This window comes from Bubalus bubalis, chromosome 12, assembly GCF_019923935.1.
Source record: "Bubalus bubalis isolate 160015118507 breed Murrah chromosome 12, NDDB_SH_1, whole genome shotgun sequence".
In the NCBI taxonomy this organism is placed as follows: Eukaryota; Metazoa; Chordata; class Mammalia; order Artiodactyla; family Bovidae; genus Bubalus; species Bubalus bubalis.
This window is the reverse complement of record NC_059168.1, coordinates 43,878,623-43,904,888: the sequence shown is the minus strand read 5'-3', so window position 1 is coordinate 43,904,888 and position 26,266 is coordinate 43,878,623. Positions and strand designations below refer to the sequence as shown.

Below are 26,266 nucleotides of genomic sequence, written 5' to 3'. Positions count from 1 at the left end.
GACCCCCACAGGGGGATGGCGAGTCCTCCATGATGTTCGTGCTTCTCCATGGTGTCTTGTCACTGCAAGCCCGAGGTGTAAAGTCAGCACTGCTGATGTTCTGTGATGAGGAATGGGAGAGTGAAGAATCAACGGTATTTTATAGGTACACACACATGGCTGCATTCCTAACAGAACAAGGAAATCTCTGTGCCGACCACAGCCCTCGTGTCTGTAACTGCCTCTCCTACCACTCGCTCTGTTGCCCCTTTGCCTCCAGCGAGCAGCTCAGCTGCCGTGGTTCTGATCTGGGGACTCAGGGCTCCATGCTGAAGGGTCTGGGCCGTCAGCTGTCCTGCCTGGGTGGGCTGTTGTCATCTCCCAATGACCCTGAGCACAGGGCATGGTGATACTGAGATGCCCCAAGGGGTCTCCTGGATCCAGACTCACTGGATCTTCAAGAGGTCACTGCACCACTCTGTCAGGCTGCCTGCTTGTGGACAGTGAGGGGCAGGGTGAGACCAGTGAATTCCACGAACAGGGGCCCATTGTCACTCTTGATTTTTTCCAGAAGCATTGCTATGTAGAGTATCGGAGTATCGTGATGCTGGGTAAGGTATTCCCTGAGTCCATAGACAGGAGTTTTGGCAGAAGCATTGTATGTGGGGAAGGAGCCATGAGTCCAGAATAAGTGACTATTTCAGTGGGAACTAAAAGCTGCCCCGTCTGCGGTGGAAGTGGTCCCTTTTAATCAGCCTGCCGCCAGGGGGCACTCACCACCCAGAGGGCAGGGCGTACTGGGGGCTCAGTGCTGGTCTCTGGCAAACTGGGCAGTCGGCAGTGGCCGCAGCCAGGAGGCTCTGGTGGGAGGACATTTGTGATATTGAGCCCACACGTTTCCTCTGTCCCTACCACCATGGTCACTTTGATAGGGCTGGCTGGGGAGAGAGCTGACTGGTGGCCACAGGATGGGTCATGAGCCCCTCCTCACTGAGGTCATCCTGGGAGCATACACATGGGACACAAGTTATGTTCGTGTTTTCTGCCCATTCAGAGAAGGCTGTCACGTGACATGAGAAAGCCACTTGGGTGGAAAACAAGGCTAGGGCTTGTCTACAAGACAAGTGTATTGTCTACAAGACAATAAAGTAGAAACTTTATTCCTTATTGCGTGTTTGTGGGGGAGGGGGGCAGCGGTGCCCATATTCCGTGAAGATGGGAGGCAGAGCTAGTATTTAAAGGGTTAGGCTGAGCAGAGAGCTCCCGGTCGCTGCTGGTGGGAATATCAGTAGAAGACGATACACATGCTCTGAAAGAGAGCCCAGCGGTTCCTAGACACATGAACCCAGCCACTCACTCCTGGAGGTCTTCCTAGGAGAGAGGGAATCTCATGCCCCCTGGGCTCCAGAATGAGTGTGCAGAGCAGCTTCGTTTGTGACGACTCCTATGTGACACAGTGCAAAGGTCAGGCGGCTGTGGGGGGGAAAGGCGTATCTGGTGCATGGCACCGGGGACAGCAGAGCAGTAAAGGGAGGAGGGCCACACTGCAACAGAGCGTCATTAGAGCCAGGGCAGGAAAAGGACACAGACTGGTGACACCGTTTCTGTTGGTGGTTGTCACACCAGCCCGTCCGGGCAGTGAGCAAGCCCAGAACCGCTCCTGGTCAGTGAAGCAGAGTCCGCCTGGAGTGGAAAGACCCATCTCGGCAGGCTGACAGCACCCCCACCAGAGGGTCTAGGGACCTCATCACAGAACGAAAATGAGCTTCCCTGCTCATCAGTGAAGAAGGAGTCTGACGGGGGGTCTGCAGGACCCAGAACCCGCGGCAGTGTGCCTCACACACTCACACTCCTACAGGGCCACCTCCCCAGAGACTGACTCCCCCGTGACCAGAAATCCTGGCAGCACCTCATCAATCCTTGCTTTCCAGAACTCACCCTTTTCCTCACTTCACACCTGGGCTGCCCTCAGCCACCCGTGTGCTCTTTGACCCACTGATACAAGAATCTTTGTGGGCGCTTACTCGGTGGCGAGCCCTGGCTTGTGCCCCGGCTCAGAGCTGAATAAGCGGGTGCTCTGTAGGACGCCCTGGAACCCGGAGGCAGGGCCCATCCAGGGGCAGTAGGGAGACATGCAGGGGAGCTGCAGGCGGCTCCTCAGCCTCCTGTGCAGAGAAGCCTTCCTTCCAGCCAGAGAGACACTTGTAGTTTGTGAAGGACACTGGCACCTCCCTCCTCTGTGCCGATGGCAAGGAAACACTACTGCTGAGGCGAGACTGGAGAACAGCAAGGTCCATCCCAGGGAGAGATGTGGGCTTTGTGGCCCCTCTCTGTGCTGGTCTGAGTCTGTGCCCCAGGGCACACGCTGGGAGTGGGTCCAGGGCCTCCGCTTTCGGCACCACTAGTAGAAACAGCCCCAGGAGTCAAGTCGTGGAAGATAAACTCACCCGCAACCCATAGGCAGCCCTCCCTGCCCTTTGGCGTGAGCAGCTCTAGTTAAGCCTTTCCCACATCCTCCTGCCAGGACTGCTCGTGAGGTGGACTCTGAGGCCCTCCCTCCGTCTGCCAGGCGGCCACTTCCCTGTTAGATCAGCAGCTCAGAGAGGAGCCACGAGGGGCTCCTGGTGACCTGAGTCCACTGGGGTCCTGACACCTCGAGTTCTTCCAAATTCCCATCCTTTCCTAATCATTCTAATGTGATGATGACAAGCAGGCGTGTGCATGTGGTGGCAGCTCTTTAGAGTTTAGGAGCAGAAGAGCCCAGTCAGGCCCTTCTCAGGGAGGAGCAGCCAGGCCAGGGTCTAGGATTTGCAGGGCTGAGGCCGGCCACGCTGAGCTGGTGCCCAGGGGGTGTCACCTGACGTTGCCTGGAAACAGCTGTGCTAAGAAGGACATGAGTCCAGGAAGACAACTCCGGTGTCCCTGAGAGCTGGCAGGACAGGTTGTCAGTGCTAGTGGGAATAACAGCTAGATCCCTACCTGAGCCTCCGAGATCCTGCATCCCGCTGGCAGAGCCCCTCCGGTGTGGACGGCCCCTCCCCTGTGGTGACCATCCTGCTGCCATTTTTCTGGTTGGATGAGGTAGTTTCTACCCATCTGTTTTGTTTAAAAAAATTTTCAGAAGTACCTGCACTTGGCACACCTGAGTAGATAAGGATGTGTTTGATCTTCCTTGTTCCATTCCAGAACCCTTTCTGGAGGATACCAGGTTTTGCAGAGATTTCATCTGAATGCATTTCATTTAACCTAATATTTTGTGGTGGCCCCACACTTGTTCTACAGAAAACAAGCAGAGGCCCGTTGGAAACGTACATTCAAGGCAAGGTTGTCCTGGTGGAGGAAGCCGAGAGCGGCCCAGACACAGCCTAGAGCCAGAGGGCTGTTCTGGCTTCACGCCTCTGCCATCTGCCCTCTGGCCTGACCTCTTCAGAAGCAATCTTAAAGACATTAGTGTTGAGCTATAAATTCTGCCGAGTTAACAGGCCTTCCTGCATCAGGGTGAGAAGAGAAAGGAGCAGGTCAGAACGCTGAGTCCAGGGAAAGCTGTGATGCAGTGAAAGCTCAGCGTTTTAACCCTCCCTCATCTCACTGCATTCTGCCCAGTGACTTCTTGCCTGGGGACAAGGGTACCGCCCAGCGGCCTGGTCTGGCCCCGATCCAGAGCCGGGCTCCTGTGGGAACTTCCCCGGTGCAGGCACCACTGCCCATGGGGCTGGGTTACAGCACAAATTCAACCAGTGGTCCATGTAGGGGAGGGGATAAAAAATAACATACAGAGGCTGAAGACCTGAAGGCGTGCAAGTGGACAGAGTGGATGAGAGAGAAACAAGCTCTCCCAGAAAGGAATGCTCACCAAGGTCCAGGGATGGGCTGCGAGTAGAGCTGGAGGGAAGGAATAGAGGGAATGCGCTCCCAGGGAGAGGAGAGGGATGTGCATGCCCAGCCCAGCCCACCACCCCCTCCCCAACAGCCCCGCTGCCCAGAGAGAACCTGAGGGAGCCACTCTGGGAGGCCTTGGGACCCCACCTCTCACTGGGGCTCGCCTGCTGTCTCACCCGTGGACTGCTCTCTCCTGGGGTGTCTCCTGTTGGGGGAAGACGTTTCTCTCCCCTTCTGGGTCCTTCTGGCAGATTTAAGAACTAAATGAGGTGTATCAATAGGAGGATATCGAAGTTTAATAACACGTGCACGTGGGAGAGGCCCAGGAAAAGTGAATCACCAGAATGGGGGAGGCCTCACCTTGAACACCATCTCTGCTCAGGACACAGGAGGATGTTGGTGATGGTGGAGGGGGTGGGGTTCAGAACTCATAGAAGAGGAAAGAGTTTCATATGGAGATGGGAAAGCAGGTGCTTGCTGAATGCGGGGCCAGGCAGCACCCTGGACACAGAGCGGCGTCTTAACAGACCGACCACAGGCTCTGCCCTGTATACACACCTAGCCTCACTGCTATCGCCCAGGGAAGCCCCTTCTGGGAGCTGCCCTCTACCCACCTGCTCCTCGGCATTAGGGGAGGCTCCTCCTGAGTCTTCTGATTCTTAAAAAGAATCATAAACAGCTTATGGTATTTTATATATATATAAAATCATAAAAGGGCTTCCCTGGTAGCTGCTAAGTCACTTCAGTCGCATCTGACTCTGTGCGACCCCACAGACGGCAGCCCACCAGGCTCCCCCATCCCTGGGATTCTCCAGGCAAGAACACTGGAGTGGGTTGCCATTTCCTTCTCCAATGCATGAAAGTGAAAAGTGAAAGTGAAGTTGCTCAGTCGTGTCCGACCCTCAGCGATCCCATGGACTGCAGCCTACCAGGCTCCTTCATCCATGGGGTTTTCCAGGCAAGAGTACTAGAGTGGGGTGCCATTGCCTTCTCCGTTCCCTGGTAGCTTAGATGGTAAAGAATCTGCCTGCAGTGTGGGAGATCTGAGTTCAGTCCCTGGGTTGGGAAGATCCCCTGGGGAAGGGAACGGCTACCCACTCCAGTATTCTGGCCTGGAGAATTCCACAGACTGTATAGTCCACGGGGTCACAAAGAGTCGAACATGACTGAACAACTTTCACTTTCACTTCACATGCCAGAGAGATGGGACTTGGGGCAGCACACACAGTCCCCTCACTCCTAACCACCGTCTGTGCGGCCCAATCCCACCAGCACAGCCGCCCTTCTCCTGGGGGTGCTGCGTCCCACCCCCTGGAGCAGCCCGCTTGCTCGGGTCAGTCCACAGAGATGTGGGAGATGCGGTCCTGGGTGGGGAGCCCCTGGATTTCTAGAGGAACCTTCTTTGCCTCTGTTTGAACTCATCACCTTAGATTTGGGGTGTGGCTCCCACTTGGGATGAATAAAGTGAGGCTGGCAGGATGGCAGTTTTCAGAGCCTGCGGGTGTTCAGAGACACAGGTCCAGGGGGGCTTGGCTGCCTAGAATATGTACTAGTCAACCCATGGTTGCCAGACTCCCAGCCGCTCCTTGGGGTAGTGGGTGCGGGGCCCCTGGCCATTCAGAGTGGGGACACAGCCTGGAAATTGCAGGACTTCCCAGAGCCCAGGAAGTACCTCAGTTCCAACCCATGAGGCCCTGCCCTCACTCGTGACTGAAGAACCCTGTGACCCTCCCAGGGCCCACCCAGCTGGCCCATTTTGGCACCAGGGAGGGCAGCACCCCTCCCCGAGTCCCTCTCCATGGCTCTCCAAGGGCTTCTGGGTCATTCTGTCTCCATCTCCTCATCCCCTGGGGAGACTCATGCAATGGAGTCGTCAGCCCCCAGCTTCCCAGAGCTGCTCCAAGCTGGTCACGTCAGCCCTCAGGTTGCAGAACCAAGGGTGGGGGTGATTGGGATGCAAGAGTAGCCCTGGGTGCAGAAGGCCGTCGCCAGCATCTGCCTCGGGCTGCTTTAGGGGAGGGACGGGCAGACGCCGGGAGCCTAACACCCGAGCAGTCCTGTGCTGTCAGCCAGGGGGCCTCGCCTCGTAGGACGTGGGGCAGCCGGTCAGAGCTTCACGGCCACCGCCTTTCATCTCGTCGTTTCTCAGCTGAATTAAACCATAGCCTCTTATCCCTGGTGAAGGGTGTGACCTGCTTTGAGAAGCTACCTGCACCCAACCTGGCAAGTCCATGGGCTTCAGAGAACCCAGGAAGCACCTCTGTTCAGAGCCGTGAGGCCCTTCACAGCCCAGCAGGTGACAATCCTGTTGGGGAAATTCATTCAGGCCTTCTCCTTCCTGTTCTGGCTCTGCTCACAGCCCCTGCAGCTCAGCACAGGGAAGGGCCCCCCTCCGCCACACATGTCACCACAGCCTGTGGGAAGCACAGCGTCAACACTCGCATCCTGTGAGGACTGCTGTCGAAGAGACGAGGTCCTGGCACTGTTCCTCTGGCTGAGCGTGGCATTTCCATGCCCAGAGAGTGAGATGCAGCCGTGGAGAGACACCCGTGTGTCACTGGGTGGACTGGTGGCCTCAGAAAGAAGTCTCCAGCCGGCTGTGGTAACCATGGTGACGAGAGGGTGGTGGGGACAGCAGGCAAATGTCTGGCATGTCTTATTTCATCTGGTCCCCAGGCAGCTCTCAGGAGCAGGGACTGTCGTCACCCCCACTTCACAGGTGAGGAAACGAGGCCCAGGGGCACCCGCTGGGAGGAGTGCCAGGTGGCATGGCCCTTGCCCTCACCCTCTCATGTTGGGCCCCAGCCTGGCTTTGCACCCTGGGGCCCTTGGGGCAGGTGCATGTGCACAGGCCTCCTGCCTTCGCGGAGCCCTGGCCACGGTGCCTCCTTCCCTGTGCTGGCCTTTGTGACACCACCTGGTGCAATGACAGCGTCATGGGCTACACAGCAGAGGTGGGACCACCAGGGTCCAATCCCGAGTTCAGGGCCCTCACAGGGTGCTGACACCCCAGGGGTTCGGGCCACCCAGTCCTGGCCCTGGGAGGCTGTGACGGTGAGGAGTGGGAGATGTCAGCACTTGCTCGTCTGATGGACCAGGGGGCACAGGGAGGTAACCCAGCCCCCCACCCAGACCTGCTGAGCTAGAGCTCAACATAGCACCCAGGTTTCCTGCTATGGAGGCTGCTAGCTGGTCCATATCACGCCATGGCCCTCACTGAACATGGGGTATCTCTGGAACAGCGGGGTACGCAGGACGCTGTTGCAGTGTGTGGTTACCTGCAGTGCTGGGGGCCATGTGTGGGGGAGGCCCAAGGCTGGCAGGAGAAGGTGGGGTTCGGTCCCAGGAGCTCCAGAACCTGAGGCAGGTTTGGGCCGGGTCAGCCCTGGCCGTATGATTGTGCTCAGGACACTGGCTGGAGACCCGGTGGGTCAGCAAACACTGAGTAAGGCCCTGAGGTGCAAGGCAGTAACGCCTTGAGGGTGAAGGGAGAGCAAACTCCCCCACCCTCGCTCATCCTGCTCCAGCAGTTATGGAACAGGCAGTGTTGGGGTCAGAGAGTGGCTGGGATCCTGCATCCAGACTGCCAGCTCCCCTCCAATCCCACTGCCCCTGCCTCCAGCACCGCCCAGTGTCCACCAAGCGACTCCAGCCTCTCAACCAGGCCCCCGAGGAGCCATCCACCGTGTTGCTCTTCTCACAGGCCCCATGCTCCCCCCTCCCCACCTCCTGGCTTCTCACCTGGACCTGCCCAGTTGGCTGGCAACCAGCCCAGCTTTCAGGCCACCCCAACCCCACTCCTCCAAAACCACCTCCCTTCCCATCCACGGAACAACAGAAGTTCTCTCCAGTACATCATGTCTAGAATCCTGCGTGCAGAGCAACTTTTACAAGTTTTGCTTTCATTATGTTTCCTCTCAAATTAAGAAGAAACAACATTTGACATAATAAGTCAGAAAATATCAAAATGTGTAATAAAATGAATTATCACCGAGCCCCTCCTGCACCTGCTCTCCTGAGCCAACATCAGCCATCTGGGGGACTAGATCTGCGCTTCCCCAATGGCAGCGATGCCCCCAGGCCACTGAGGGTGGACTCAATCGGAACATGGTCCATGACCCTTGATCAATGACCCTGAACTCCTGTCTCAGCTCATGGAAATGTCCTTTTGGGCACCTGGCAGAGTGCACGTGTGTGGCTCTGTCTGTGCCCTGTGCTCGGAGGTGGTGGGAAGAGCCTGCCCTACCCACAAGTGCGTTTGGTCCTGCAGGTTGAGGTTTTCCTAGGGGGTCGGGGCTGAGCCTTGCAGACCAAACCATGTCCATATCAGTGCTGCCCACCACACCTGCCCAGCATCCAGTGTGTGCCCACCAGCAGCTTTAAATGTCCTGTGAACAGAAGCCAGGGTAAATCTGTGTGAGAGAAGTGGGGCCATCTAACCCCGTGGATTAATGAGGAAGATGTGGCACTCAGGTCTACTTCGTTTAATTAAATGAATTGATTCCCTAAAAAAATTAATGTCACATTTTATAAATCAAATTCTGTTCTCTTTGACTTTTAATATCAGAGATAATTTTCCATAATTTTAACTGACTTTTAATTGGCAGCAGTTCTTCATTTAAGCTTTAAATTTCTTTTTCCTTTGGCCAAGTTTTTGCATTAACGTTCTAAGGAACAAACCCTCTAGGGACAGAAGCTATCATTTTCTTATTTTTAAGATGTTTTGCGGTTCTCCTGTAATGAATGTATATCTCTTTTATAATACTGGTTTCCAGGTGATTCTTTGCTAGTAGGCTACGGCTTTATCTCAGGTTGTGTGTGTGCAGTGTGTGTGAGTGCATGCGTGTTTGTCTTTCTAATGTTCCCCTGGGCTCTTCTCTGATGTGCTGACCCAGGTGTGGACCTCGACAGCCTGGCTCCGCCTGTCCCTTTGCCTGCTGTGCCTGGCATGGCTGCCGTGCCCACTGAGCTCCTACTCCTACGGTGGCCCTTGCCACCCAGTTGGCAGGTGCAGGTGGTGGGAGCCCGACACAGGGCTGGCAGCCCTACTGGTAGGCCTGGTGACCTGCTCTACTGGGAAGGCTGTGGCTTTGCCAAGAAACCTCCAAGAGGCCTTGCCCACTTGCCCTGGGCCTGTCCTAACTGTGTCTCCTTCGCCTTGATTTTATATGGAGCAGCAGCCAGAGCTCTGAGCTGGGTGAGACCTAGCAATGGGCACAGTCAGATCTCACCGGGGATTGAGGGACCCTCCCCCTGGTCGCTGGCTGGTCTCATGCAGGCCCCTCCCCACTGGGCATGCAGGTCCTGGCTAACTCACCCAGCAGGACTCTCTGGCTATGATGCCACCAACAACCCAGCTCATGCCTGGAGCCTCTGTCCCTGCCCTGGTGCCCATGTGGTCCAGTGGCCCCACCAGAGTTTGTTGGTGAGTGTCCAGAATTCAGTCCCTGTGCTCTGAGAACCTGGCTGGCCCAGCAGAGCAGCAGGAAGGGCAGTCAGCCCTCAGCCCCATGGGGTACAGGCTGAGCCAGTGATGTGAACCTCCTTCTGTCGTGGATGGCACCACGGGGCCACTGGCAGGCCTGGGGACCCATCACATGGATCTTAATTTTATTCACCTGTGCGTGCACACACATGCACACAGACACACATGCATACACGTGCGTACATACACACGTATGCCCATATACCTGCATACACATACATACATACACATACTGATACAGTCACACATAAGCACACACATTCACAAATAGGCACAGACATTCACGCAGAGGCTCGGACATTCACACAGGCACACACATATACTGTTAGATTACTTTTAAAGTTTTCATCTCCAGATCCCACTTGACCACTTGATATCCAGTGGGTTTCTGCCAGAGACCCCGCAGTGTTTGGGGGTCTGTTGCCAGCCTGTCTCCCTTTCCAGAGCCCCCAAGTGAGCGCCAAGGACCCTCTGTGCACCTGAGCCGGTGCCCTCCCCCTGCTGGTTTCAGTTAGGAGGCTGTCATCCTGGGAGTCCCTTCCTCTGCATGGTGGCCTCAGGAACGTGGCTACTTGAAGGGTGGCAAAGCCTCCGAGCCAGCTGCATAGCGCCCCCTGGTGGCTAACTGACCAAAGCTCTCCTGAATGTGTCCCACGCTCATCTCGGTGGATACTAATCAAGGTTGCCCTGTGCCACATTTCCCCCATGCCTGCTCCCCTCCAGGCTGGGGCTTGCCCATGCCAGCCGTGGTGTGCATTCAGGACATCAGCTCCAATCCTTTCCATCAGTACCAGTGCTGGGAGTAGAGAAAAACTTCAGATTTGTTCATACTAAAGTGTTATAGACTTACCTTGAGGCACACACCCCTGCTAAGTGTGCTTTATGGCAATTTCAGCACCACTGACTCCCCAACAGCTTGGGTGGAAAAAAGAGTCCCCATTGGGCCACTGTGGGGTCCAACCAGCCCCATGACCCAATCAGACGCTGTGGTGGCCATTTCCGACCAAGGGCTCTGTGTCAGACTCAGAGTGCCACCTGTTTCACACCACACCCCTTGCCAACTAGCTAGTCCTCATGCAACGTCAGAACAGTCAGTTCCAGGAGAGCTGCAAAACTGGACACCAAGGCCAGCACATTTCCATGGAAGCACCTCTGCGTGTACACATCTTCCTCCTCCACACACCCTCACTCATACATGCACACACATATGTGACACACATGGAACCTGGCTCCCCGTGTGGTACAACCACAAACAGTGCTGTCAGGGCCTCCAACTGAAGGTGTGTGGGATACTCGGTACTAATGTGGAATAACCACCCGCTCCCGCTGCAGGAGACCCATGGTGCCCTCAGCTGGTGATGTTTCCAGGCTGGGATGTGGTCCTGAGATGGGGGTCCTGAGGTCAGGGTTCCTGAGAGACGGTCCTGAGAGCAGGAGTCTGGGGCGGGGGGCGGTCCTGAGGAGGGGGTTGTCAGGTTGGCACCTCCAGGTCTAGGTCTGTGCTGGCATGTCTTCCACATCTCAGGAAAGGAAGGAAGCGAGATGGGAAAGCTTTCCATCTTCATTGTCCTCCTCTAGGTAGCTTTACTTGACCAGGACCAGAGTCTCCTGACAGGGCCACACCGCTCGCTAGAAGCACTTACCCAACTTCGTTTTGTGTGTCTCTAGAAAGACAGAAAGAGTGGGCTGCTGAAGCTGCTGGCCGGTGCATCCACCAGGAGGAAGTCGCGCTCTCCGCCATCCACCTCTCCCACCCATGACCCCCAAGCAGTGGACGCCTCTCTCCAGGGCGCGGTGGGGCCCGAAGTGTCCTTGCTGTCCATCCACGGCAGGGCTGGGTCCTGTCCCATCGAAGGCGAGATGCAGGGCGCCTTGGGGATGGAGCCACTGCACAGGAAGGCAGGCTCCTTGGATCTGAGCTTCCCGTCACCCACCCGACCGGCCGCCTTCTCCACAATCGCTGTCCGCCCTGAGCCCAAGCCACTTCCCAGAGAGAGGTAACGGGGAGCTGTGTGCTTCCAGGCCTGGGTGCAGTGGTCTCTGAGGTCTGGAGCCACTTTGGGGAAAGGGACGATGGGATTCCTGGGGAGTGAACCTGCCTGGTGTCCCTCACTGTCCCAGAGACTCGGATAAAACAGGAGCAGGTCTCACATTCTGAGTCCATCTGCAACCCGAGTTTGGATTTACAAGGAAAATCTGATGGAACTGAGGTGTTCAGAGCGCGAAGAGATGAGCTGCGCCCCCAGCCCCACGGGAACCTGGAGTGATCCCACTCCGGGCAACTCTTCTGGAAGCCTGGCCCCTCACCCCAGATTGGCTCAGGGTTAAACCATATGACATGGCCCGTATTCATCTGTTTTTCACCAAAGCCAGCGATTTCATAGAGTTCAGCCCAGAGTTTCTGGATCTGGGAACTGAGTTCACCAAGGCATCAGGTGGAAGGGCCAGAGGTCAGCGTCCTCTTGGTGAGCAGCCCCATTTGAGTCATTGGTCCTTAGAGAGCTTCAGACAGGCTGGGGGCCTGCTGGGAGGAAGTACTTTCCTTTCTGAGCGCCTCCTCCTCTGAGAGCTGCCTGAATGGTAAAAGGAGGGGGGTCCCTTGAGAATATAGTCTTGGTGTCTGTCAGAATCCTTCCCCCACTCGACCACACTGACGAATGCCAGCTCTTCCATGTGGCCTGAGACACACCTCACACACCATGTACCCCATAGACACCATGTACGTCAGACACAATATGTACACCACACAACCATGTACATCAGGCACAATGCAGACACCACACACACACACCATGTACATCAGACACAATACAGACGCCACACACACACCATGTACACCAGACACAATACAGATACCACACACACACCGTGTACATCAGACATAATACAGACGCCACACACACACCATGTACACCAGACACAATACAGACGCCACACACACACCATGTACACCAGACACAATACAGACACCACACACACACCATGTACATCAGACACAATACAGACGCCACACACACACCATGTACGTCAAACACAATATATACACCACACAACCATGTACACCAGACACAATACAGACACCACACACACACCATGTACACCAGACACAATACAGACACCACACACACACCATGTACACCAGACACAATACAGACGCCACACACACACCATGAACACCAGACACAATACAGACACCACACACACACCGTGTACATCAGACATAATACAGACGCCACACACACACCATGTACGTCAAACACAATATATACACCACACAACCATGTACACCAGACACAATACAGACGCCACACACACACCATGTACATCAGACACAATACAGACGCCACACACACACCATGTACACCAGACACAATACAGACACCACACACACACACGCCACACTCAACCTCACACACCACACACCTGCCTTTCTTCCTCCACTTCCCTCCACCTTGGGGCCGCTGTCCCACATCAGAGCCTTCCTTCTTACATGAGACCAGCCCAGCTGCTATGGTCTCTGCAGGGATTTGGCCCTTCTCCAAGGCCCACGGCTGGGCTCCTGGAGCATCTCCAGTCAGGGTGACAGGCTCTGCAGGTGCTGAAGCTGCCATCTCCTCTGAATTCTTTTCTTCTCACCTCTCTCAACCTCCAGACTCCACGCGGGGCTTAAAAGACCCTGCTGTAAAAAATCTCGGGGGTCTCTGAGTAACTAGAAAATTCAGGGAATTCCTCCCATTTGCCCACAGTCCCGGCTAATCTGCATGTCATCCCTGGGGCCCCGACGCCCTCCTGCCCAGCACCCTGCACAGCTCGTTAGTGACCAGCACTGCCTAGCACGGCCCTCGCCCCGCACAGCCCTGCACAGCCCTCAGGACGCCACGTCATGGCCCCCAACAGGCTGGAGCCACGGACGTGATGACAGCAACGTCACCTTCAGGCTGGGGCAGCTCACCTGGCCTCAGGCCACACTCCCAACGTGTGGATGAGGGGTGCTGCCGCTGGCCTGTCTGGTGCCGCCTGTGTGCAAGCCGTTTCTGATAGTGATCTCAGAGGAAGGATCTTTAGGTTGAGGGTACTATCGAGGGAGACTGCCCAGGTGTGTGTGGAGGAACCATGGGGAGCACCCCCCAGGCTGGCCAGGCTCTCAGGAGGAGGCCTTAGGAACCAGGGTACTGCCCTTCCCAGGAACCTAGCCTTGGGTGGTCTGCAGCACCCCAGCCTCTGGGCAGTGCACAGGGAGTTGCGTTTCTGGACATTGCTTGGATCAGGAAAGCTCTTGTCCGGCTGTCCTGCTGGGGTCGGCTGAGCTCCGGCCTGCACTCCCTCCCCATCCTGCCCCTGTGCACCACTGTCCACCGCTCAACAGCCATGTCACCCAAATGAGTGCCTTTGCTGTTTGAGTCCCAGTCCCCACACACAACATGATGACGATGGTGCCTGGGGGTTATTATATTTGCAAAGCAGCAGAATTAGTACCCAGGAAAGGACCAACAAATTTGTTGTTCAGTTACTAAGTCATGTCCAACTCTTTGCAGCCCCATGGACTACAGCAAGCCATGCTCCTCTGTCCTTCTCTATCTCCAATGTTTGCTCAAACTCGTGTCCATTGAGTCAGTGATGTCATCCAATTGTCTCATCCTCTGTTGCCCTCTTCTCCCAGTGAACACCAAGGGCAAGGACAACCATAACAACACAAAAGATGACGTGTGTGACAGTGTCGTGTGACATCATGTACATGACAGTGAGTGAGATCATGGTGGGGGTGGTGGTCTCCCCCCTTTGATTGACAGTCCTTCATGTTCACATGCATAGGTGGTATGTCCTCCCTCTGGCCTGTCAGCTGTCGAGCTCTGTTGGGATTTAGAAGTTTCTTGCTTTGATCTCTTGTGGGTCATGATAGTGGAATAATGGCTCCCAAAGACATCTCTGCCCTAATCCCCACACCAAGGATAGGATGGCAGATGGACCGAGCAGCTGACCCTAAAGTGGAGAGGTCATCCAGACCCAGGCGTGCCTGTGTGACCACAGGAGTCCTCGCAGGCAGACAAGGAGTTGAGCTTGCTGTGCTGGCTTTGAGTCGGAGGAAGAACAGAAATGCTCCTCAGGAATTCTGGCAGCTTCTAGAGGCAGGAAAAGGGGAGGGGACACAGTCTCCCCAAGACCCTCAACTGTGTCCGCGTGAGGTTGTGACAAACATCAGGCTTTCAGAACTGCCAGATGTGTACATTGTTACGTGCTGTCTGTGGGAATCTGTCAGACGCTGCAGGGACCCCAGGCCCATGTAGACCTTTAAGTGTGGTGTCCAGCGTATATACGTATTTCCAAGGTCCTGCAGGACACCTCTGTGATGACCTCAGTCCCTACCTGGGACCCCTTGTCCTCACCAGGGCCCCTCATGTGACACAGAAGATGCCCCCCACCCCACATGCCAGGCAATGGCACCTGCAGCAGTCAAGTGGTTCCTGAGCCTAGTCTGCAGGCTCGCTGTGTGTGTCTGACGCACGACACCAGGACTGTGCCGCGAGCTGCTGCCTTGTCCATTCTCTTGGCCCTTCAGCGTCTTGGAAGGATCGGGATGGAATCTCGAATGCTTGTCTCATAGACAGTTGGTCCACGTCATCCATCCGGGCTCTTTAAATCACGGGATTGCTCAGAAGCACCAAATTAATTTTTAATTACATTTTTAAAGTTGCTTGTTTCACATCTGGCAGTTGAGGCAAAAGCTAAAACTTGTGAGAAATGATCTTACCGTTGTTCTTTCCTTGGGGGGTTGGGAGGGAGTGGCAGGTGTCTGCAGAGAAGGCGGTGGTAGCTGGAAGCCATGGGGGAGGCAGCGGTCCTGATGGTCACACAGCCTGGGTGCTAGGGGTAGGAGACGCTATCTGCATGGTGTTGGCTGACCTCACAGGTGCTGCTGTGTTCCAGCAGCCACCCGTCCTCCTCCAGGGAGTGGCTGGCAGGCAGCTGCTCACAGATATGCCAGGTTGGGAGGAGCTGTCACCCTTTCCTCACCCTGAAGGGGACCAAGGTGGAAACTGGTCCCAGCCTGCACACTGCAGGCACCTGGGGAGCTAGGCCAGCCTGCTCTCTCAGCACCAGGGCCTGCTCACCAGCGCAGCCAGCCCAGAGACCCCTTTTCTCTCTGCCCCTGCTTCCACCTCCTGGAGCAGGCTGGGAACTGGGTTTTCTCTGCCTGAGCGTCGCACCAACTCCAGCCAGACAGGCTGGCCCCCAGGCTGTGTGCAGCTGGTTGAAGGAGGATGAAGTCGGCCTTAATGTTTTCATTCGGCATCCTGGTCCTTAGACATCTGCGGGAAGATCCTGAGGAAACTTGTTCCCTGGTCCACTCCCCCCAGAATCTCATCCAGTGGGCCCAAGGTGCCCAGTCTGTGGGCCTCACTTCTAGAAGAGCTGACCTGGGACCTCTTGCTTTATTACATCCTGATTCCTCCAGGTCCAGGAAATACCAAGTCAGAGGCTCTGTGGACAAAACCCCTTAAGGACCCTGGGGACCCCCAGCTGCCAGACTCCTTCAGGGGCCCTTGGTGTGGCTGTGGCTGATGGGGAGGCAGGGCCCAGGGCACGGTCAGGAATCTCTCCCCTTCCCCAGCCAGGAAGGGAGGAGGGGGTGGGCAGCCCTCCTGAGAGAGAGGGGAGGGAGGGCCCAGAGCTCTGAGAGCATGGGGGCAGGGGGTAACTGGAGAGAAAGGGTGTCACAGTCTACACCTCTGGCCCAGGGAGGACACCTGGGGGTTTGTGCGACTCGCGGAGCTGGGAGAACAGAGGGTGGCCTGGCTGAGAATGGCTCTCCCCAGCCCAGCCTCCTTCTCTGCCGCTGCCCACGGCAGGGGTGTGGGCCAGACTGAGCCCGGGAGCAGGAGGTCCCTGTCCGGGTCACCTGTGGGCCAGACCAGTGGGCGGAGCTGAGCTGGGAGGTGGAGCCGTGGGGCTGAGGTGGGTCTGGAGGGAGTGGGGACAGATGGAAGCACAGGTCCTCTTCCCAGCGTGCTTCTCGTCTGAGCCATGTGGTGCTAGTCCAGGAGGGTGGTGTGGATGGTGGGCTGGGGTGGGGGTGGGGTGGGGAGAGATGAGGAGCATGGCGAGGCCCAGTGCTTGGCAGGTCCATCATGGAGACTTCACTGAGCCCACATACCCAGCCCGTGGTGTCTGCGGTTTGCAGCCAGTGAGAACAGGTGCTGTGCTGGCCACCAGATCACCCAGAGTGGGGTGTGCACAGAGTCCTCAGCCCCCTGCCTGGTCATTACCCCCAGAAGGGCAGTGGGCACAGGGCCAGTGGGACACCAGTGGGATGCCTGTGGGGCCCCCAGCTGGAGGGGTGCGGAGCAGCAGCTCTGCTGGGCTGGATGGCAGGGAGGCCGGGTCACAGCCATCTGCCCTCATCCTGGGGGTGCTTTAGAAGGCTGGTCCTCAGAGCCGCCTCCTTGAGGCTTTCCGGGCAGGTGTGGAGTGTAGACCCACCCTGTGCCCTTGGCCAGGCATGGCTGTCTCAGATGTGGGGAGCCCTCGGGGGGGAGGGGGGCCACCTGCTGAGGCCTGTGTGTCTGTTCCTGATCAGAGACCAGGCATTCAGCAGGCAGAAGCTCCCACAGCAGAGACCCAGGTGGATTTTATGGCACGTTAGTCCAAAAACAGGGGCGGGAGGCCCTGGAACCCTGGAGACGGTGGGCTGCTCGCTCACCCCGGTGTCTGTTTCCCCAGGTACCGCGTGGTGGTCTCATACCCACCCCAGAGCGAGGCAGAGATCGAGCTGAAGGAGGGGGATGTGGTCTTCGTGCACAAGAAACGTGAGGACGGCTGGTACAAGGGGACCCTGCAGAGGAACGGCCGCACCGGCCTCTTCCCCGGCAGCTTTGTGGAGAGCTTCTGAGGCTGTGCCTGCCCCCCAGGGACAGAGGTGCAGGGACCCCAGGGGAGCAGCCACCAGAGGCCCCAGTCCTTCCAGGCAGGCAGCAGGACCCACACACTGTGGGGTGGTTTGCTCCCAGGACCCTTCTTGCCCTCTACTCATGGGGCTGACAGGGAGCACGGGCCCAGCGCATTTGGAGAGCGTTCTCAAGGCGGCTCCGGGCTTCACTTGGGTCTGGATTGCCCCTCACCCCATCTATACCTCAGGCACCACCACCGGGACCCTTAGCAGGGTGCCCTGGCCCAGGTCATTATCGGCCAGGTCCCTGAGGCAGCGCTCGGCTCCCGCGGGCGAGGCGTACACAGTGCTTCTCGCCTTGCTACCACGGTCCTGCTCTCGTGCTTCTTTCTTACACCTTTTTACTGCAAAGCTGTTAGACTTTATAAATCTCTAACAGGTCGTACACTGCCTATTTTTCATACATCTGGTGCTGCCTTTTTGTAAAACTAGTAGGACTTGGTTGAAAAGATCTCTGGGGAGACAGCAAATGGGCAGAACTTCTGCAGGCACCCTGTGAGCCTGGGGAGCCTGATGTTCACAGCCTCGGTCCTCCTAGGGCTAGAGGGGCCTTGGCGTTGGCGGGAGTTAGGAAAAGCCTGTCTCTTTAGCCCTTCCAGTGGCCCTGATGCATCTGGAGATGTTCTGACAGGGCTGGCAATGAAGGAACAGGAGGGGGGACCCCAGGCCAAGAGGCCCTCCTGTCACTGTAGAGAGGAGACCACACCTAAGGCTTTCTTTCACTGTCAAAACGTGCGGTGGTCACCACAGTTCAGATTTGCCACCTTGTGGAGGTTTCACCAAGTTTCCTTTAAATGGATAACTACTCTGTTCTCAGTGCAAACCTTGGTCTCGAGACCAGAGACATGGGGCTAACCAGGGCCACCAAAGGGCCACAGGAGCAGAGTCAGGGGTGGCAGCCATGCGTTGAATGCGGGCTCTGGATGGGAAATGCTTGGCACTTTGCACAGTCACACACACGCACCCGTTGTTTCTGTTAGACACAGATGTGTGTGATTTTGGAAGAACGAACTGATGACAAACCACGATGCCTGTGATTCCGAGTCTTTAAATAAAACTGAACGTGGAGAAGTCTGGTTTCTGGTTGGGGGAGCAGTCAGGTGGGGCTGGGCTGGGTGGGGGCTAAGCTGCTAGAAGACCCCCACATCCCCTCCACTGCCTGTGGGCGCACAGCCCTGCCACTGCCAAGAGCCTCGGAGTGGGGAACCTGTCTGTGTGGTAGGGTGGTATGGCGCTGAGGGTATGGGGGTACCAGACAGCCACACCCGGCACAGGAAGGAGTCCACTGCTGGGCCAGCAGAGCTGCGCTTGGGTGGGCGTGGGCGTCTCTAGGTGCCCTGCAGGGTCTTGCCTGCCTGGAAGGGCAGAATGGCTTTCTATAGGTGATGCCCCTCCCTTGCTTGTGGGAAGCCTTCATGCCAGGAGTCATGCAGGTCCTGTGGGCTAGGGGTACCTGGAATCAGCCTCCAGATGAGCACACTCATGGCCCTGCCTCAGGTGTCTGGGCCAAGGAGACATGTCCTGGATCACCAGGTGAGGGGTGCCTGACACCCACCAGCAGGAGGGGTGTCAAGAGGCTGCCGATTTCCAAAAGGGGGCTTGTCACCAGTAGCAGGTGGAGGACTGCCCATGGCCCAGGAGCTTCTCTCTTGGCCTAGACTACTGCCCAGAACCTCTGACTTTCACATCACTGGAGCTGGAGGGGAGCTTAGCCCCAAGAGCTATTTCTCTCTTCTATAGGAATGGAGTGAACTTGGGGATGGGGAGGGGAGGGCTGCATTGCCATGATGAAGCCTCCACACACCTCTCCAGGAAACCGGACCAAAGTTACTTGGCCAGATGGGCAATGGAGTTCAGTTCAGTTCAGTCGCTCAGTTGTGTCCAACTCTTTGTGACCCCATGGACTGCAGCACACCAGGCTTCCCTGTCCTTCACCAACCCCTGGAGCTTGCTCAAACTCATGTCCATCAAGTTGGTGATACCATCCAACCATCTTATCCTCTGTCGTCCCCTTCTCCTCCTGCCTTCAATCTTTCCCAGCATCAGGGTCTTTTCCAATGTGTCAGTTCTTCCAATAAGGTGGTCAAAGTATTGGAGTTTCAGCTTCAGCATCACTCCTTCCAATGAATATTCAGGATTGATTTCCTTTAGGATGGACTGACTGGTTGGATCTCCTTGCAGTCCAAGGGATTCTCAAGACTCAAGAGTCTTCTCCAACACCACAATTCAAAAGTTATCAATCCTTCGGCCCTCAGCTTTCTTTATAGACCAACTCTCACATCCATACATGACTACTGGAAAAACCATAGCTTTGACTAGATGGACCTTTGTTGACAAAGTAATGTCTCTGCTTTGTAATATGCTGTCTAGTTTGGTCATAGCTTTTCCTCCAAAGAGCAACTGTCTTTTAATTTCATGGCTGCAGTCACCATCTGCAGTGATTCTGGAGCCCCCAAAAATAAAGTCTGTCACTGTTTTCATTGTTTCCCCATCTATTTGCCATGAAGTGATGGAACCAGATGCCATGATCTTAGTTTTCTGAATGTTGAGTTTTAAGCAAACTTTTTCACTCTCCTCTTTCACGTTCATCAAGAGGTTCTTTACTTTCTGCCATAAAGGTGGTATCATCTGCGTACCTGAGGTTATTGATATATCTCCTGGCAACCTTGATTCCAGTTTGTGCTTCATTGAGCCCCGCATTCTGCATGATGTACTCTGCATATAAGTTAAATAAGCAGAGTGACAACATACAGCCTTGATGTACTCCTTTCCCAATTTGGAACCAGTTTGTTGTTTCATGTGCAGTTGTAACTGTTGCTTCTTGATCTGCATACAGATTTCTCAGGAGGCAGGTAAGGTGGTCTGGTATTCTCATCTCTTGAAGAATTTTCCACAGTTTGTTGTGATCTACACCATCAAAGGCTTTGGCATAGTCAATAAAGCAGATGTTTTTCTGGAAGTCTCTTGCTTTTTCAATGATCCAGCAGATGTTGGCAATTTGATCTCTGGTTACTCAGCCTTTTCTAAATCCAGCTTGAACATCTGTAAGTTCAAGGTTCCTGTATTGTTGAAACCTGGCTTGTGACATTGTACAGGAGACAGTAATCAAGACCATCCCCAAGAAAAAGTAATGCAAAAAGGAAAAATGGTTGTCTGAGGACTTAACAAATAGCTGAGAAGAGAAGCTAAAGGCAAAAGAGAAAAAGATATACCCATCTGAATGCAGAGTTCCAAAGAATAGCAAGGAGAGATAAGAAAGCCTTCCTCAGTGATCAATGCAAAGAAATAGAGGAAAACAATAGAATAGGAAAGACTAGAGCTCTCTTCAAGAAAACTAGAGATACCAAGGGAACATTTCATGCAAAGATGGGCACAATAAAGGACAGAAATGGTATGGACCTAACAGAAGCAGAAGATATTAAGAAGAGGTGGCAAAAATACACAGAAGAACTGTACAAAAAAGATCTTCATGACCCAGATAATCATGATGGTGTGATCACTCACCCAGAGCCAGACATCCTGGAATGCGAAGTCAAGTGGGCCTTAGGAAGCATCACTACGAACAAAGCTAGTGGAGGTGATTGGAATTCCAGTTGAGCTATTTCAAATCCTGAAAGATGATGCTGTTAAAGTGCTACACTGAATATATCAGCAAATTTGGAAAACTCAGCAGGACTGGAAAGGTCAGTTTTCATTCCAATTCCAAAGAAAGGGCAATAGAGATCAGAAGATAAATGAAGTGCCCAGATCTCATGGCTCAGTGGACCTCAAAGACCAACTCCCAAGGCTGGGCGATGAGCTGGGACCTCCATGGAAAGAGTGTGTTGGTCATGAGGGTGAAGGGCGGGCAGTGCCTTGGGGATCTGCAGGCCACCTAGTGGGGTCCTGACAGCAGGGAGGAGCACATTGACTACGGACCACCGCCCCGCCCCCCCACTCCAAGAGCCACATCCAAGTCCTGGCAGGTTTCCCTTTGCTGGTTTCACCCCTGTGGGGAAGGGCAGAGGTAACAGAAGAAAAGGAAAGCAGAAAGAAAATGCAGAGGTAATGGGCTCTGCCTCCTGCCCCAGTGCTTGCCTGGGGCTCAACCTAGGGGTGGGGATGAGGTTCCTTCCCAGGGACCCCAACCCCTAGGTGAAACAGGAGAAGGGACCATCCCTCTCTAAAGCAGGAGGGGGACTGGGAGGGCAGCAGCGAGGGGCTGTGAGTCAAGCGTGCTGCAGATGGAGAGCCACGGCCCCCAGTGTCCCAATCCCTCTCAGGTTAAAAATGACAGAGAGGGGCTGAGCTTGCTAGCCAGCCGACAGGAGTTGGGAGCCACTCTTGGTCACCGGGTGGGCCCAGAGTGATCACATGGTCCTTGCCAGGACTTCAGGGAGGCTGGAGAGGCGCTGCATGGGAAGGACTCGGTGCCCAGGCTCTGAAGCTGGACAAGCCACAGTCTCTTTTAGCCCAGGTCGGGTCCTGAGTGACCCGGGGAAGCCGCCAGGCCTCGGTCTCAGTTTCAGGAGGGCTGGAGTGGGCCTATTTGAACCGGGACGGGAGGAGGGCCAGTCGGGCAAAAGGAGAGGGGTCTCCTATCAGGAAGTGTCCTTGAGGGTCCCGGTAAGAGCTCAAGGAACTGCTGAGGAAGAGGCTCCAGGTAACCGGGAGGCCCCCAAGGAGGTGAGCACCGGGGCCACGCAGCGGAGGGACCACCAAGGGGGCGGTTCAGCTGGGACTGAGCTGGACGCCAGACCCGCGAGGAGAGAGGTGCACCCGGCAGTGGTGGGGACTGAACACGGATCAAGGAAAGAGCGCAGATCCCTAGGAAGGCGACGAGCGGGGACTGAGGAAGAGGGGGGTGGAGGGGGGGGGCGGCGGAACGACGGGCTCTGCCTCCTGCCCCGGGGCTCAACCTGGGGATGGGGACGCGGATCCTTCCCAGGGACCCCATGCCCTGGGTGAAGCCGCAGCCCAGCTGGGAGGCAGTCCTGCCCGCTCTGTAGTTCTCAGAATGACTCTCTCCAGTGCCAGGACCCTCAGGCCCTCAGCTTTTTGGCGCCTAACTGCTCTTTTCTCTAAATAAGAAAATTAAGCAGCTCTTGCCCTGACGGTTCCCAAAAAGAAACACAACGGCCCCTTTAAGTGAAGACGTGCAGCCGCCCTCGGAATCAGAAAAACCGGGTCCACGCCATACGGGGATCGCAGGCGGACGCTGCGTGGTCGCAGAGCGCAGGTGTGGCCCGGGAAGAGAACTCGGCGCACCCGTGTCCCAGGAGCACTGGACACACTTCCACAGTACGTTCACACACTAGACCCACGCACGGGGCACACACACGGTATGTCGACGCTCGGGACACACGTCCACAATACGTTCACGCACGGGACCCACGCACGGCACGTCGACGCTCGGCCTCACGCACGGGTTTCGCACTCGAGGTTCGGGCCGCTGTGCCGACCCAGGAGGCAAGTTTGCAGCGATTCTCGTTAGCTGGTTGAAGAGGCACAAGAGGAGAGGATGGCGCGCTTTCTTGTAAGAAGCGGGAGGCGTGGGGAGTGAGTGTGTGTGTGTGTGTGACGGTGACAGGCACACGGCTGTGCTTCGTTCGTGCCGTGTTTCACACGAGAAAGTTACGGACGCGGGGAGCGCGACCGGGCGGTGGGCGGGCCTTGTCTGGAGGTCCCTCAGCGCGTGCTGTTTTCTGTAACCACGTAAGTAATCGGCTTTTTCAAAACTTAATTTTCAGTGTAAAAGTCCAATGACCCGTTTTGAATGAAAGTCAGAAGCTGAGCCGCTGCTGCCTCTCGGGGTTACTGACAGGGATCCTCAGAGTCCGCGCTCACCCGGCGGAGACGCCTGGGCTGAGCCGCGGCGCGGGAGGCAGCCTCTGAGCAGGCGAAGGAGGGGGCGGGGAGGAAACGGGGCGGGGCAGGCCTGGAGGAGGGAGGGGCCCCTCCGCCTCACCTCCCCCTACTCCTCACCCCAAACCGGCCCGACCTTCTCCTCTCCTGACGGGGCGTGTGGACCCTAGACAGCAGAGCTGGGCCGCCCTGAGGGCCGGGCCTGGGTGTGGGTGGGCTCTGTGTACGGTCGCAGACGCAGTCCTGACGCTGGTTTCAGACGCTGAGGCCTTCAACCCTCCAGGCTGTATCGTGTTTGGCGCCGCCCTCGGGGCGTCGTTGGGCGGCTCTGTGGCCTGAACGCTGACTGATCACGGGAAGAGGGGGCAGGCCCTGCAATACCACCAAGTTACCCACACTGTGGCACGTCCAGTTCGTCCTTCTGAAGTCAGCCCTTTAATACGCATCTTAAATGTGCGTCAGAGCCCTAGTAAACGTAAATCATACTGGCAATGACCTCGCAGTGCTGGCCTGCCACATCGCAGATAAAGGACCTACACTTTATTTATTTATTTCTTAAGTAATTTATTTATTTTTGGCTGTGATAGGTCTTCGTTGCTTGCATGGATTTTCTCTAGTCGCCCGGGAGCGGGGACTGGCTGCTCTGTAGTTGCGGTGTGGTGGCTTCTCTTGTTCCTGAGCATGGGCTCTGCGCACGCGGGCTTCAGTAGTTGCCGCGTGTGGGCTCAGTAGTTGTGGCGCACGGGCTTAGTTGTTCTCGGCTTGTGGGATCTTCATGGAGCAGGGATGGAGCCCGCGTCTCCTGCATTGGCAGGTGGATTCTTTACCACTGAGCCCCCAGAGAAGCCCAGGACCTACAATTTTAATCAAATGCTTCACAGTCTTCTGTGGGGCCCAGTCAAATCACTGTCAATCCGCAGGGAGGTCTCTAGTGGCATACCACAGGGCTCTGCCCAGTTGAGTATTCTATAATTCAGGTGAAGGCATTAAGGCATTAAATACCACATCTATCAATTGCTCAAAGCTTGGCCACACAGGTAGATATAACAAGACAGCAGAATCACCGACATGCATTCCTCAAGGGAAGAGATTTCATGCACAATTAAAGTGATTGTAGAACCGTATTTCCAGAAATGTGTGGTTTATTGTGTTTGACCAACCAGCATGACTGGGTTCTCCATAAGGAGGACATGACATAAGTAAATCCAAAACTGCCAAGGGGGGAGAGGGCCCCCCACCCCCGAAAGTCTAGCTGAAGGCAGGTGCAGCGGTGGGGCCTGGGGAAGAGTTAGTGGCCACACAGCTGCCTTCAGGAATCACAAGTTGGAGAGGACTCCCGGGTTGGCTAGGCAGGACTGGAAAGGCAGGCAGGCTTCCCTCAGTTTCAGACCAGGTGATTTCCAGGTTTTGGAATTAATTATTAATAGAAAAGGTCAGGTTGCATCAACCAAGTAAAATTGTAAAAATTGTTTTAAACTTCATATCCTCAAATCCCCAGAACTCTTTGTTCAAATGAAATCTTCTCTGGAAACCTAGCATACAAACCAGATGAAAGCAGGGCTGTTCTTGAAACAGTAGTGTGACCCACAATCCACTGCCCTCTGTGGGTCTCCCAGACAAACAGGAGCTTCTACTTTGTTTCTGTAACAGCTAACAAGCCATCGGTGGGCTGGGGCCTGCTATTCTAATAAATTCCTTGAGGGTCTTGTCAGAATGTTTAGACCCAGAAGCGTATCCAGAATTGAAATCACAAAACTTGGTCAAACCCTTCAGTGACCACACTCAGTCCTGTCCATCATACTCAGCTGAGGCTATGCTCCCAGGAAGCTTCAACGTTTTGTTTTGGGCCCAAGGTCTCCGATCTGCTCATTTCTCCTTTTACTCAGTCTAAGGACCACTGTCACGGGATGTCCCTAAGCGGCCACTTCATGGTCTTGGGGCTCCTGCCTCCTAAGCCACATAGCTGCCATGAAAGTGAAAGTTGTTCAGTTGTGTCCAACTCTGTGACTCCATGGACTATGCAGTCCCTGGAATTCTCTAGGCTGGAATACTGGAGTGGGTAGCCTTTCCCTTCTCCAGGGGATCTTCCCAATCCAGGGATCAAACCGAGGTCTTCCACATTGCGGGCGGATTCTTTACCAGCTGAGCTACAAGGGAAGCCCAGCTACAGCTGCCGTGATCTGCAGGAAAACCGGGTTCTGTGGAGGTTAATTCACTCCTGCGTCTTAGTGAGAAGGCTTCTTCTCCTCTATCTCTTGATAGAAAAGCCTCACCTGATAGACACTGGCTTTACCTTCCTCCTCTGAGGGCAGGATGGCGCCTAAATGCATTTTCCAGTCTGCCCTGCAGCCAGGCCTGATCCTGAGTGGGGATGCCCTCCCTCTTCCCATCTTTCTGAGAGCTGGGGTGTGGATGTGTTGACTTCAGTCTCTGGCCACAAAGACTGGAGCAAACTGTACAGGATGGAGGAAGAGGAGGAGGAGGTGGGGGCTCTGACCAGTCAAAGCCTCGGTGGACAACCTGCCCACGGGAGAGAGAAGGAAACACTGTCTATTTAAGCCATTGTCACAGGGAGGCTCTTATTATAGTAGTCAACCTTTTCCTTGTAAACCTGTGGACTTATTTTTGGGAGGACACCAGTCTTCACCGGATTGCTTTCTAATCTGATGCTCTATGAATGGATCATAGATGGAGCAGATGTTTCTGAGTGACCAAAAGCCAGTTCTGACTTTTGCTTATGGACATAATGGAAAAACAGAATTGGATTTACCCTGCCACCTGACATAGCTAGAAAACCAGACAAAACACAGGACATTGGAACATGGGCATCACAGAATGATTCTTGGGAGAAGGGGCCATTTAGTGAGTGAGGGCTGCCATCACAGAGAACCACAGATGGGGCCTAAAAACCAGAAGTTTAATTTCCTGCAACTCTGTAGGCTGAAGGTGTCAGCAGGGCTGGTTCTTCCTGAGGCCTCTCTCCTTGGTTGTGTAAACTACCGTCCCCTCCTTGGGTCTTCACGTGGCTCCCTCAGGGTGCCTCTGTCTTGATCTCTTCTTGTTGGATTAGAGGCTACCCATATGACCTCATTTACCTCACTTACCACTTTATAGAGACATTACCAACAAAGGTC

General features: G+C 55.3%; 1 protein-coding gene and 1 long non-coding RNA gene across 4 annotated transcripts in view; both read left to right on the top strand.

Moving 5' to 3' along the window:
* SH3RF3 (SH3 domain containing ring finger 3) overlaps window positions 1-18,359 on the top strand; it is a 159,638-nt gene extending 141,279 nt beyond the window's left edge. Inside the window, exons 9-11 of one of the 2 annotated variants that reach the window (XR_327239.4) lie at window positions 11,012-11,340; window positions 14,004-14,084; window positions 17,063-17,191. Coding sequence is in view for 1 of the 2 variants with exons in the window: in XM_006054830.4 (XP_006054892.2) it covers window positions 11,012-11,340; window positions 17,063-17,231 (498 nt within the window). In the remaining variant the exon portion in view is untranslated. Of the gene's footprint in view, window positions 1-11,011; window positions 11,341-14,003; window positions 14,085-17,062 lie in introns of both variants that reach the window. The other variant, XM_006054830.4, reaches the window with a different exon arrangement.
* Window positions 18,360-20,900: 2,541 nt separating this feature from the next.
* LOC102391859 overlaps window positions 20,901-26,266 on the top strand; it is a 33,196-nt gene continuing 27,830 nt past the window's right edge. Inside the window, exon 1 of one of the 2 annotated variants that reach the window (XR_006543387.2) lies at window positions 20,901-22,803. This is a non-coding gene — a long non-coding RNA (uncharacterized LOC102391859). The remainder of the gene's footprint in view (window positions 22,804-26,266) is intronic. The other variant, XR_003102275.3, reaches the window with a different exon arrangement.